Here is a 14,456-nt window from a genome sequence, read left to right as displayed (position 1 = left end):
GGTAGTATGGATTTGGGGGAGAAGGAGTCACGGCAGTAATTAAGTGTCCGGCTGTGCCCTGGTGGGGGTTGCCATGGCCATAGGCTATGCTAATGAACACGCCCAGCGGTCGGGGCTGCTATACCAGCGCCTGCTGGACAATATGTTTGAAGAAACGCTCTACTGGCGGGCTCACATCCTCCATTAATTCCAATAATTGGGATACACCGCATCACTTCCCATCACTTTTCCATAATCTCTCACTCAATCTGGTTCATGTTCACATACTTTGTTTCTTCCTGTACATGTATCACTTCATTCATGCCCCTCTTTTTCATGCCTCCATAACCAATGATGCAAATGTTGAGAATGAATAAAACACAGATGCTCTGAATAAATCCCAAATGACTCTGCAGGGGCGAGCAGACACACTCCCCTCTCCTCCCATAAAAAAGGATGCACCATCAATCTACTGAATGCTTCTGTTCTTCCACAGTAGAAAATTCTGCAAAAAATTATATATTGATGAAACGTGACCACCAGCAAGATTACAGGCCGAGATATGTGAGCGCCGAAGGAAAATAACGTGTGATGGAGAAGGTCACTTCCTCACTTTGTACTTGGTGGAGGTTTGATGGACTTTGGGAAGCCACACCACACCTTCTTCATCATGAGACAAACCCTATCCCCGGACACTTATTTGGACACTTATTTATATATTTATTTCCATATTTGTCATAATTCATGTTAAGACATTCAAAATTATGAAAACCTGGTCTCAACACTATCAACTTCAATCTAGCAGTACTGTATGTAATAAAGACATAAAGAGACTATATTGTATTTGGAATTTGAGGTGAAGTCATACTATCAGTGAGGGCAGTCAGGCTATATATATCGATGGTTGAGTTGTATTGAAATGATGTGCAAATTACCATCTGTGTATTTTCAGCCGTGGCCTCGTGGTTTGTGGGTACTTTAGGCGGCAAGCCAGAGGTGAAACAGGAAGGAGAAGTGTTCTTGGAAGAGATTGAGACGACTGAGAGCCCCAGACCTCTGAAATTCCTCATTGCAGATGAAATGCACTTTACCCCCTGGTTTATCTTTCCTTTCCATTTTAAGCATCTCAAGAAAAAAAAAATTGGTCTTGAACTCAAACGTACCATCAAAGCCATGGATCCATAGTTTTGGAGTAAGAACATTTAAATTTGATGAGTGAAATTCTTTCATGTGGAGTCAGCCAGTCTGGACTGAAATTAGTTAACAACTTGCTAAATTTTTACAAAATCAGAATCTAATTTTCAAAATTCTGATCTATTCCGGCAAATATCATATAACATAAATAGTTCCACTGCAGCAGGGGGCAGCAACATGTTTTTACACTTTCCTGATAAGACATTTTCACTGCTTATGTAACGACAATCCCAATGCAAATGTCTGAATATTCATGCCTGCAAGACAATCTAATTGCCCAGCAAGAAACATGTAGCTATATCGCTATTAGCTTTTATAGCCTATCCAACACACAGTATCTCAGTAAAATGATTAGGATTATCATTCTCGGAATAATCTACTGTACATCCCAGGCTTTGAGCAAGCTGCATCACCCAGCTAATGATGCTAATTGGGGAGTGAAAACAGGCCAACGGTAGCTGTCACTGTCCCAAAACAGCACCGACATGTTAAAAAGCTTAGTACGCAGAAGACTGTCCAAATCCCATCTCTATCTCCATTTCAAGTGAGTGACAAAGGGCAGTCAGTTTAATTACTGCACTACACTGTCAAAGACTTTCAATGTCCTAGTTGAGCTTTTAGTGTATTTTTGTTCTTCAGAAGTTGAAGAACAACATATAATTTTCATGCAGGCATTGTGGTACAGCGGTGACCTCACAGCAAGAAGATTCTGGGTTCAAACAAGGCATTTGGCATGTTCTCTCTCTAGGTCTGCATGGGTTTCCACCGGGTCCTCCAGATTCCATCCAAAGTCTAAGAATTTACAATTTAGGTGAATTGGTAAATTGCCTATTTCTGTGAATACGAGTTTGAATGGTTGTTTGTCTCTCTATGAGTTGGCCCTGTGATGAACTGGTGACCTGTTAAGAAGTTTGCCCATGTCTAGTCCAATGTCAGCAGGGATGAGCCTCAGAGATTTTCACTAACATACTATCTTAACTATTTGTCGATTAACAGAAAAAGAAAACTAGAAATATCATCGCTGGTAGTGTTTCAGTGGTCAGCAGTGTGGAACAATTTATTCCTTTCGTACGCACTCATAAATATAAGATACAAGTGCAACTGACAATCATAGGGAATGGTAACCACAACTACAGAAGAAAGTATCAGGGACAATTCCAGTATTATTAAGTTCCTTTCTTCCAACATGTGCAACCGGAAATAAGACTTTCAACAGCTGTCAGAAACTACTGCTTAACATAACCAGACAGAAAACTATTTGCCAGAGTTTTTGGCTAATCTGACAAATCAAGTACCCTATAAATCAAAGGCTGCGCTCCCATCACATCAGGCCTTGTGGTGATCAGCGCAGGGTCAAATCTGTGCCCCCTCAAATATTTGATACGTTGAGTGACTGCACAGCAATTAAAACTTGTCTTTCCTCAACCTATTGACAAAGAATTTCAATTCCTCTACTGCTCCCTCCACTGCCACCTCAGAGGGGAAACTAAACAAATGCCCATCACGCCTTCTTTGCAAGAGATGTAATAAAGGCACCACAGGCCTTCCTAGAATGGTGGGCCAATTCAAGTCTTCAAGGATTTCAAGAATTTTCTTAAAGTGGCTGTTTTCAGGTTTAATTGATAATTCCACAATTGACCACCACAACATGACCATTCCTGTTGTTTACCCTGATGCTGTCTTAACATGCTACCCGCAGTCAAAAAAACAGCATTACTGACTTTTCCCCTGTAATGCCTGATTTTGGTATGAAGACTCAAAATTCACATTCCAATATTCTCACAACTGAACTTTCCACAGTTCTATTGATTTTGTTTACAATAGCACTCACAACACAGTAAGATGATGTCATACTCTACATGATGGTAATGCTTTTTAACCAATTCTTGTATTCATGCATTTATTTTGTCCTCGTGTTAGTTATGCATATCGAGTGCGTTGGTAGTAATTGAAGGTGCTTTTGTAAAGACTTTAAGCTTACTTCTAGTATTGACAAACATACGGCAGTCAGAGCTATTATCATACGGACATTCTTGTGTTCATGACATGAGACGTCTAAATAGCTCTTCAGAAGACAGGACCCTGGACCAGCACGAGGGTATTACTGATTCTGATTGTGCGTCACAGCAAAGAGGCAATAATTAACTAATTATAAGGTGAAAAACATTCAAACTGACCCACTGGAATTCCCAATAAACAAATACGGAAAATCGACTGGCTCTGGTATGGCAATTTAGTACATTTTATCCTAAAATTCTGTCAAAATATTATACATTACTATGAATTACCCCTTTCCTGTTTGTGGGATTTTTTTGGAAACGATTAGTCATGTTTTTTTATTGAATTTCTAGGGAGCAGGTTAGAGGGCAGAGCAGTCCACCGGATGGATTGGTGGTTCAATCCCTGCCAGGAAGTCAGGATAGGCATTGACCGTAAAACCTGTGCCAGATAAACAATGCAGATGGGAGAATTTAACAAATGTTTGCAAAAGGTTTTCATCCAAAGGGTACAAGGACTAAGACCAAAACACAGAAGCGCTTTAACGGCTCTAACAGCGAGATGCCATTTACTCAGCAGCAGAAATCTAATCTCAGTATTTAAAACTAAAGGTCTGCCAATAGTGGCTTTTTAAAGGCCTATATAATAATGATATTTTGGAGCAGGAATAGGGGTATCCAACTAATTGGTTAATATCACCTCCTCCACTCCACGCTTGTGAAAAAAAAAACTGCTAGAAATGAGCAGTCTTTGAATTTATCGGACACCAAACATCTAATTCAAAGAAAAAATCTGTGGGTTTTAATCTTTTGAACAGTTCTTTTCCCTAAAATCATTCTAGCTGCAAAGAGTGATATCATATCAACTGGCCAGCCTCTATTTAAAAAAATGCTGACTATCAGTTACAATCATGAAACGTTCCAAAGGTTTGTGTTAAAATTTGACTGATTGTCTAGATAAATGGGGACCATTGACAGTGCGGTGTCTCAGCGCACTACACAATATACACTGGTCTCTTGATTTTATAAGTTGTTTACATTGGGATATGTTATCTCAAAGGAATAGCCATATGTGGGTAGCATCATCCTTTACCAAAAAAATTATGAAAGGCAAACAAATGCAAAACATTTTCAAACACAGCATATGGCAGAAATAAACTTTGTCATTTTTCCTTGTACACGTGTGAAAATGTGTATTTAAAACAGACCGTGTGGTCTTACATTTTGATTGACATTAATTTGCCGTGATGTGTTTGATTCACAGTATAATGTCTACACAGTTTCCTACAGGCTTTTGACAATAATTGGTTTATTTCAGCTACTATGGAGACATAATAACAGAAAGTACATTTTCACAAGTTCCTCTGCTGACTAATTAGCATACGCCTGTCGTTCACCCCCCCCCCCCCCCCCCGCCCTTTGCGTGCTTGCTTTAGATCAAGAAAAATTGTCAAAGCTTCAGAGCAGTTTCATGTGGTTTTGGAAACTGCTAATTATGACCCACCTGACACCAAAGTCAGACCCTATTATTTTGTCTTTCGTTTGACAAAGTAACCTCATTCAACAAGACGAGGCTGTCACCCTTGCATTTTCTATAGACAGGGTACATTCCTTGGAACAAGTGAGAAAAAGAACAGGCCATCACCCCGCTGAGTAGATTTTCTGCCATGCCGAAGCTTCTCACACAGAAAATTGTGTATCTGTGGAAAAGAAAAGTGAGAGAGTAGGAGGGTAGAAGGTAGGAGTGTGTACAGCGTCCATGTATTGTTTGTAAATCGCCCCACTGGCAAAAAGGACACTCAGCTCTATTACAGCCAGTCCACCCAGGGATAAAAAAGAAAAGTCTGGTGGGAGGTGGGGGTAGAGTGGAAGGTAATTCCATATGTGAGTGAATGTATGGGGACAGTGTGTTAGAAGCATGTAGAGCGTTCAGGATTCTATTACAGCCACTTAGAATGCAGGGCGAGGGAGAACGAGAAAATGAGCTAAAAAGACAGAAAAATGGAGAGAATCTTGAGAGGGGAGGAGGAGAAGATGCCTCTTTATTGGGTGGTATTGCTTTGATGGCTGTTTGGCAGGGGCGCCCAAGGCGGTGCCTGCTTGGATTTTAGCCTGTCACTTAGGACAGGGACACTAATCAGCATTGGTCCCGGTCCCTATCCCAGGAAAGAGGGGAGCACTTTAAGGCCATTATTGGAAAAAGAAAAAAGAAGAGAGGGAGCGAGAGAGAAGAATTGCTATGGCACAGCAGGAAATGCTAACCGCTAACCTCATTTACATGCAGGTCCAGTGAGAATGGGGGGGGAGCTTATTCTGTTTCCAATCTCCATGTTAAATGCTGGCCAGGGCAACTGATGGGAATGAGAGGTATTGGTCTGCGTATGCCTCTGCATTACAGCAATACCTGCATCGCCTTCGACAAGGTATAACATAAACACACATTGCCTCAGTAATTTCAATATCCGCCTGAAATCTATATGCAGCGAACATGCGATGTGGCTGTTTACTTTATGCACACAGTGCTGCAGCCCTCATAGGTCTGTCTGTTCTGTCATAACCAGGTTGTGACCTGAGGCTGCCGCATTCAAAGCAATCGTTCACCCACTGAGTCTGTTCTGTGGCATAATGATTGCTATGACAACCATCACTTAAAGCCACGGGTAGGTGGAGGAGAGATGTCAGCTTCTCGTCTACTCTTCTGATGATCTCATTTCTGGCTGGCAGGTACAACAAGGTCAAACCACTGAAACTGGCAAAGTGGCTGCTTGCTACATTCAAATGACAGAACCGAGCTTCCAAACAATTACACTGGCCTGTCCAAATCAACATGGGGCTAAGCGCTGACAACCACAACGTGGGGATGAAAAAAAAAACACGGTCAGAGAGAATGAGATGTAGAGAGGGAGGGATGCCCGTCTTTGGCTAGCTATGAGTACAAAGTCTGGCGGTGCGTGCCAAATGAGGTTTTTAAACGGTTTTTCTGGGAGGATTTGTGCTAATCTAGAAAACCTTCTGGAGGAAGTGCAAATACATCTGCTGCTGACCACTCCCCTGTAGAGTACAAGGGATTAATGACATGGCAATCCGAGCCAACATGGACCCCATTCAAAACACTCATGGGCAGTAGGACCATACGGGCCTTCATGAGCTGAACCATCTGATTGAGTTATTTTTAGAACAGCTTGCTCCCAAAATTCCATTCATTCATTATCCTACTCTGCTAATTTGACGATCTTAATTCATGTCTACTTATAGTTATGGTTCTTACAGGTATCATAAACAACGGGGCTCCACGCACACGATGAAACACCCAGTGATTAGATAATCTCATTAGCCCTACAAGGGTAAAACCAAGAGACCAAATGCCCTTGGTAAACAATGAAAGGATGAGACCCGAGTCACATTGTTAGCTTAATGCATGAGGAGATGCAATAATTACATAGTGCAAATGGGGAAGCCTCCTCTGAAACAATGAATTAGTTAAGATGCTCACCTGTATTTTCAGTATCATAAATAATCTGCCATGGCACTGGCAATTGCTTTCTCACAGATGACATCACATCAATGATTTTAACTTATCTGGACTTTTGTCCTGCAGTCAAACACTTCCACTTTCCTTTTAGGCGTGATATATTGTTTCCCTAGAGAGCTGTCACCTCCTTACGATCCTACTATCTTGTATCTGTCACAGCACCCCCCTCCTTTCCTGTACTTTTAATCTCCCTATAAAACTCATCCTACTGCCCAAAAAAGCTGAGGACAGACAGCTTTTAGCCCAGCTAGTTAAAGACATTAGCCTGTGCCTTGCTCTTGACTACCTAAATGTGCAAATGTGGAAACACTTCCACACCGAGAGGAGAGAGGGGTTCGCCTGGGTAGTGCACTAAAGTCTAACTAGAGCCAGGCTGCTCTTCGGAGAGAATGTCTGTGTGCATGTGAGTGTAAGAGGCCTCCTGCCCTCCTCTACCCACACAGGAAGTGAGGTCATCTCATAGCACTGCACCGTACAGAGTGCACTCAGCAAGGGCGACAAAGATCAACGTGTTGGCCAAAAGCCATTTTGAGCCCCCGAGCAAATATACATACTCTGATGACCTATACTGAATTACCACTTTCTGAAAAGTAGCTATATGGACAATTTATTGTGTACAATATGTAAGGACTGTCAGAAGGCAACAACCAGAGCAGAGTCAACACCCAAAAAACTAAAACCATATGTCCCCTTAAACCTCAAACTTCCCAATTTCACATACAAGTTTAAAATTTTCCATATGTTCCTGAAATGTCTTCACGGTCAACAGGAGACGTTTCTTCGAAGACAATTGATGAAGTTCTTTATAGCCATGCAGCGTAATTTTACTGTCTTTCTTGGAGTGAAACATGAGTCCAACAATAAATCACATCCCTGTTTAGAGCGGGCATCTGGCACGACTGGCCGGCTTCAGCTCCCCAGACCACCACCACCTCCGCCTCCTCCTCTTCCACCACCACCTCCTCCTCCTCCTCTCCTCCCATGATCTCCATCCCTCATGCCTGTTAAAGGCTTGTCCTGCAGGGCCTGGATGCACTTGTGTGGTACAACAACAGAGAAACCGCCCAAAGCTCTTAACAGCTCTTCCTCTCCATTTCCTCCCTCCATCTCCGCTGCTACCACCACCAACTCCTCTCTCCCTCTCCACTCTGCTCTGTCTTTCCCAGCTGCACCGGCGAGCTGTTCCGTATGAACTGCTGCCAGCTGAAAGCCTGCAACTCCTGTGAGATTGCTATTACTCAGTGCAAGCAGGGCTCTGCGTAGCCAAAGGGCTGCTCTCCAAGCTGTAGATCTCCATGTTGTGACTTGTCAACACGGGAAAAATCGTTACCAAGGCTGAGGTACTTCCATTCCACATAGAGGAGGTCTGATTGAGACGAGGCAGACAGGCAGGTACTGTAGTGGAGGCATCAGGAAGACTACGGTTACCTGATGGGATTTTGCACCACAAAGGATGCTCTGCTTCAAGATGGCAGTTCGAAGTTACCAAACTAATATCTGAACAAGAAAAGGTAGTTGATCATATGCAGAAAAAGATCAATCAGAAGTTATTGTTTCAAGTTCTATATCAATTTTTTAAAATTTTAAATTTTTAAGATCCTAATTCGAGCTGGACAGTGATGTTGAGTACCAGCAATGTTGGTCTTAGGTTTTTCTGACCATATATCACAATCCCAACATTGTAGATTTGCCAAACTAACTGTGATAAATAGCTATGTCTTGTGACATTAAGACATTTCCAACAAACTTTTATTTTTGTTTCTCCTGTGGAAATGTGAGTTTCAAGGGCGACCATCTTGAGCAGATCAAAGCTTCAGCAAACTTTAACACATCTCAGCAATGTTTCCTGGTTATGTTTTTTGCAAGTGTGAAATTTAAACTGCTTGTTTTTTTTGTAGCTTCCATGGAAATTGTTGTGTTAGAATTATGATTGTATCTTGGTAGGAACTGTAGGTTCCATCTTTACTGTTCTTCACATGTAAATTAACTAAGGTTAATGAAAGTGGCTCATCTTCTCCATAGAATATATCCGGAGCAACATACGTTACTCTGGACTCACCAAAGAAATGGAGTTTAATATTACATTTGTATTTGCATTCGTTTTAATATTTGTTTAATTGATTTAATATTCGTTTAATATCGTTTAATATGCATTCGTTTAATACTGCATTTGTAACACTACCGGTTGGTGAATACAGAACTGTGTAAAATCAGGCTGTGTTGAACTACTTCAGACTTCTAGCCTCTTACATGCACATATAAACACTTAATCAGCTCTTCTGCCGAATGCTAAATTATTAAACACTCTGGTCTCCTTCCACTGACCCAAAATATTTTCTAGGAGAAAGAAAATTGGTGCTTTATGAGATAAGCATCTGTAGGTGGTTTGTCAGTGAACACTGAAATACGTGGGGAAATTACATAAATTCCATAAGTTGAATTAAGATATAGGATCACAGAACACTGTCAAGGAGGAAGAAGCGGTGAATGCTATCTGTATTCTCCTCTAAATTTGCATATGGTAAATATATCTCCATATTGTTCCTGTTATTCATTGCTTTTGGAAAATCGTTGTTTTGGAGGAGAAATCCACATGACCCTGTGATGCAAACGTGTAACTGTGCTGGGGTTCACAAGACATCACGGGGCTGGATCTACATAGAACGTGGATGCAGAAGTAGAGGACACAGTCATATCACTCTGGACAACTCATCTTTGAACTCTCAAGAAATGCAACAACTCAGTACAGGGTCATTCAACCTGAGAAACTCATTTTCTTCAAACCTCATTCAAAACAAGATATTAGTAGAATGTGATCTTCAGGCATCCACTGAAGACCACTCTTTTCCAAGGATGTTTCTAAATGACGGACTTTGGGACAGGATGTTGTTAACTATACAAATCTTTGAGAAATTTTTGTGCCTGGGAAGTCTCAGGTTGCTCCATTTTTGCTAAAATTTTAAAGTTTATCGTCTTCATTCTCATTTCTAAAAAAAATCAAAAACTGTCTAGCAGAGCTTAGGTGCAGCAAATCACTCAGACACGAGTGCAACTTTCCTGCTAAGACTATAAAAAACACATCAGGGAAAAAAATGTTGTCTTAATAGAAGATTCTCAACTTAGTAAAGCAGAAAATTATATATACTGTATAGCACAATTTGCACAAAAGCTCAGGCAGGTGGTACAAAACACTGAATTTGATGTGATTAACAGGACAGTGCTGGTCGGAGAAATAACGAGAAAACTCATGATATTTTGCTTTAGACATACAGATACAAAGACTGACAATTTCCAATTTCTAACAGTATTATGTCTTTCAGCTAATAAATAGTCACACAATTTGAAATGTTATTTCAACGATTTAATTTTATTCTTGTGTAACATAAAGACAAGAATAAAGACAAGAATAAAGACTGGGAGAATGAATTTTAACAAAGTATTTATTTTCAAGTTGTATTAACCCTGAGCCTTATTGCTGACCTGATAAACCACCACTCTGCAAATGCGCCAATCTTCTTAAGTCGTGAATACGGTTAATATTTGTGTATAAGGTCCAAACCTTGAGGCTTAACCACTTCTTTGAAACCAGGTCAAACAAACCTTACCCAACTAAATTAACAGTCAGTGTTTTCATATACTCTGTGTGGGTGGAAAAGAAAGCCAGTTTCTATGCCATCCATGACAGTGTATGGAAGGTGACACATCCATCACCTTTCCCCTGGCCTTTAATTAATTTCCCCCTGGACTTTAATACATTTTTATGTTAGGCCTGTGTATCATTATTAGATTGAGCTCTGCTCGCCCAACATCACCAGATCACCCCAGTTCAGTTGAAGGGGGGGCACGAATCAGCCATGAAGAGGTGAGGGATTCTTGGCAGAAATTTGCCACAAATTTTATGCCAAGAGTGAAATGGAAACCTCCTCTCATTTTCCTTTCCCCTTAAACCAATGTTTTTAAGCGTCAGCCCCACCAAGGTCATTATAATCATAGCAAGTGGAAGGAAGCCAGTGACCTGCCATTACAGCAAGATAGAGAGCCACCCAGTCAGTCAGCTATTGGTTGATGAAGAGGAGCAAAAATCTGTCCAGAAATGTTAAAAGTCTTTCCATTCCAAATGTTGATAAGCTGGGGAGAAGTGAGCAGAATACGAGTGTTCCACCTCACACTTAAGGGCCGGGCTTTATGATATGAACTCGAAGTCGGTCTGTGTTTTTAATACACTCACCAACTTCCTTTAAATTGCTCTGAGAGCAACATAATGAGTAGTTCAAAACTATAAATGAGGATTTGTTAATACAGCTTATAACATCTACATTTTTAGAAGGTGCCTAAATGAATGAAATTATTTAAACTACAAACATTAAGTCTTTGTAAGCATTGTCACTAACCCTTATATTTGAGAGTGAGTAATAAAGCTGCAGAATTACACAAACAATAACATGCTGCAAGGTCATAAAGAATGGCAGCTTTCATTGTGGCACCAAAGGTCATGTTTACTTGTCAGAGTGAAGGCGCCATACTGTACTGTGACCTCCATAGCCCAGTTTATGTACCCACAGACACACACACATACACAAACACACAAGTGTTGTCTGTTCGTTTTCACATGTGCATACCGTGCAGAAACACTTAAGCAATGGTCTCCTTTCACAAGCTGTGCTACAGACAATAGGACACTGCATTGCACAGCCCATATATCTGGGACCGTACTAAGATAAAGCACCTTCAGCATTAAAGCCAGTGTATTAGATTGCCCTTTTTCACCACAGATGAAGAGATTTGAAGCTCGATATTGTGCTTGTTGGCTGGCACACCACCAGGGTGTTGTTGGCTGAATAATGAAAACACACAGACTGACAGCAAATGGCATGAGGTGACACTTCAATTCTGGAGTGGGAAGATGCAAAACAAAGCGCAAAAAAGCTTTTGACAAATTCATACTTTTCTGCGGCAGTTCGTTGACTGACGAGGGAAACGTCCCCCAGAATGAGAGGAGAAAAAAAAACAAGAAAAAAACGTATTCATTCAAAGCCAAGAACACGGGTGCAGCAATGCTCTGGAGCAGCGCTTACACAGGAGTACATGATTTCAGATTTGTGGGTGAGGAGTTAGACTAATTACAAAGCTTAATTGAAAGGTTGGCATGGGCTGACTTTGGTCTTCTTGGCTGAAAGACGAGAACTGTTGGACGTGTGACGAAAACTCCAGGGTACAATTGTTGCTTTGCTACACAACACAAAATGTATAATAGTTTCCTTGCAGTTTGAGTCAACTGACCTTACTTAGAAACGATTGATAAACATGTGCCCCTGTCAACAGTGGTACATCATAATATGCCATACACTGGGCAACAAAAATCCTTTATGTCTGTGCTGAGCCAGCAGTAGTATGTAACATTTAAGAAACTGTCCATGGAGAAGATGAAGAACCTTCACAGTCACCTTAAAAACGCAAAAAATACAACTGAATGTCATCAGGCCATACTTTCCTCTATGGTGTACCTTTTAGCAGATAGTGCTTCTCAAAGACATCCTGTAACAATGTTGTAATGACTAATGTTTAGTTTAAAATCCTGACTCTGTTCTGCACACTTGAAACACGTGGTTTAAGTGGTTTATGTACTATGTATATAGCACATCAGGTAGGGCTGACTGTCCAAATACCTCCTCTCTCTCTCTCTCTCTCTCTCTTGCTCTCTCTCTCACACACCCACAGACACACACACATACACACACACACACTGAGTCAGTCATCCAGACTCCACCTCTATGACTCTCAACTCACCACTACAATTTATCAGGTTCAACCCTAGGTCAAACAACTAAGTAATAGATCAATTATTAATTCATTATCAGTAAATTGGGGTGTATCTGTGAAAACCAGGGAAAAAGAGCAGAATACGAGTGCTCCTCCTTTTTATACATTTTTCTGTAAACACTACCATGAAGCTTGGGAATTACCCTAATGTACATCTAACTTAATGTGACAGAATTGATAAATTGGCACAGATGCAGAAGTTTATTAATTTCTCAAACTATACAAATAAAAAGTGCAACTTTTTTAATTTTCTCAAAAAAACACAAAAAAGTACCTTTCAAACAAGTGCTGTTTATGCTGAACAGCTGGCATAGTCTGACATTTTTATAAATGAAGAAGATAGTGTCTTAAGATAAATGTACCGAGCTGCCGTTGATTTAAAGATAAATCACACAATTGTTTGTTACATTTGCATACCAATGATTAATAGAGCTGTTCGTTCCCGCATTTACTGAGCAGAAATGATCAAGAGAAGAAGGGGAAAAAAGTAATTCTGGGATAATTCCTTTAATAACGGTTGTCATTGCTCACTTCCATCTCAGCGACCCTCTAGTGGCCAGAGTGTGCTACTGCAGCTATTCATTATTTGGACTGATAAAGGCACAATACGAAACGTCCAAGATACGACGGGTCAAACGTACAAAAGTAAACAAACATCCCATTTAAAAATCGACTCCGATGGTATTGAGAAAGCTTTACGTTTTTGCCGTCGCTTATTTTATTTTCAACAACGTCGCTGACCGTTACTGTCGTTTCCCCTTTTCTAACCGCGTTATCGATCGTAGTCTGTCTGCAATGAATGGCTGCAAAGGGAAGGGGGGGACCCTGAACTTCAGGTGACCGACCATGGCTCTGACATAGCCTGCATGCAGACTGGGAGGGGTAGCAAAAAAAAAATGTATTGGCTTGGAAAAAAAAAAAAAATCTCTCGACTCTGTTTTTTTTAAAAGTCGACGGTCAAAATTCAGTTCCGCTATTTGGAAGCGAAACTATGAGGCGAAAGTTAGCCGTTTATTGCCGAGGAAATGAAGTTTACCGACGGTTGCTAGATAGCGCTATTGCTAACTAGGAACATTCGGGTTCGGGTAGCCAGACTCTGGCTTGTCTGATCCGACTGACCCTTCATTTTATTGCGGCCAGACTCGCAGATCCTCCCCTTTCTACCCGAAAAGCCACCTAGCAGCGGTGAACACGTTACCGAAAAGGCTCTGCCGTTATTCCTCACACACACACACACACACACAACCAACACGTATGCCGACTGACCGCAACCTTTAGCGGAATCGGACCTTTTATCGATTGTACTCTTTAATAAAGCCACGTATCATTTATCCACTCAGTGCCTAGCTAACGTTACCCATCGACTACAACATGGCTGCCTCTCTCGGACCTAAAAAGGCAGAAATAACCTACGCCGAGTCTTTGTCTGTTTCACCTCTTTAACCCTAAACTACTGCGCAAAACACACGGACAGCTGTGAAAAACGAACAAATCGAACGAACGACTTACGTGAAGGCAGGCGCTTGGGTTGCTCCTGCTTCCTCCTTGGCATTTTCCCCCGTTTTTAATCACATTCTCGTCCTTGTTTTAGGGATAAGAAGAAAAAAGGTTTTTCCCATTGAGACTGGAGGCGCAAGTGATGGCAGGGACTTGGTCGTGCACCTGGCTTTGCTCGGTTTAAAGTGTATTGTTGGGAAAGGGAACACAAGCGGAGGAGGTGCCGCTGTTGTTGTTGCCGTGTCTTGACTATGGCTGCTCTCGGTGCAAGTGTGTCTCCGAGCTCCTAACTAACACTAATGCAGGGATCAAAGGGCAGCAACAGCAGAGCAGCCTCACGCGCGCGCGCGCGCGCACGCACGCACGCACACGCTCACATACACACACGCGCGCGCTCACACTCGCGCACACACGCTTGCGCGCGTACGTACGCACGC

At 41.5% G+C, this 14,456-nt stretch overlaps 1 protein-coding gene across 1 annotated transcript in view; it reads right to left on the bottom strand.

The window, feature by feature from the left end:
- znf827 (zinc finger protein 827) overlaps positions 1 to 14,256 on the bottom strand; it is a 57,777-nt gene extending 43,521 nt beyond the window's left edge. The window contains exon 1 of the mRNA XM_068322370.1: positions 14,032 to 14,256. Coding sequence (XP_068178471.1) covers positions 14,032 to 14,074 — 43 coding nt within the window. The 5' untranslated portion in view covers positions 14,075 to 14,256. The remainder of the gene's footprint in view (positions 1 to 14,031) is intronic.
- Positions 14,257 to 14,456: the final 200 nt, after the last annotated feature.

Source organism: Antennarius striatus, chromosome 8 (genome assembly GCF_040054535.1).
Source record: "Antennarius striatus isolate MH-2024 chromosome 8, ASM4005453v1, whole genome shotgun sequence".
Lineage (NCBI taxonomy): Eukaryota > Metazoa > Chordata > Actinopteri > Lophiiformes > Antennariidae > Antennarius > Antennarius striatus.
This window is presented reverse-complemented; position numbering and strand designations above follow the sequence as displayed.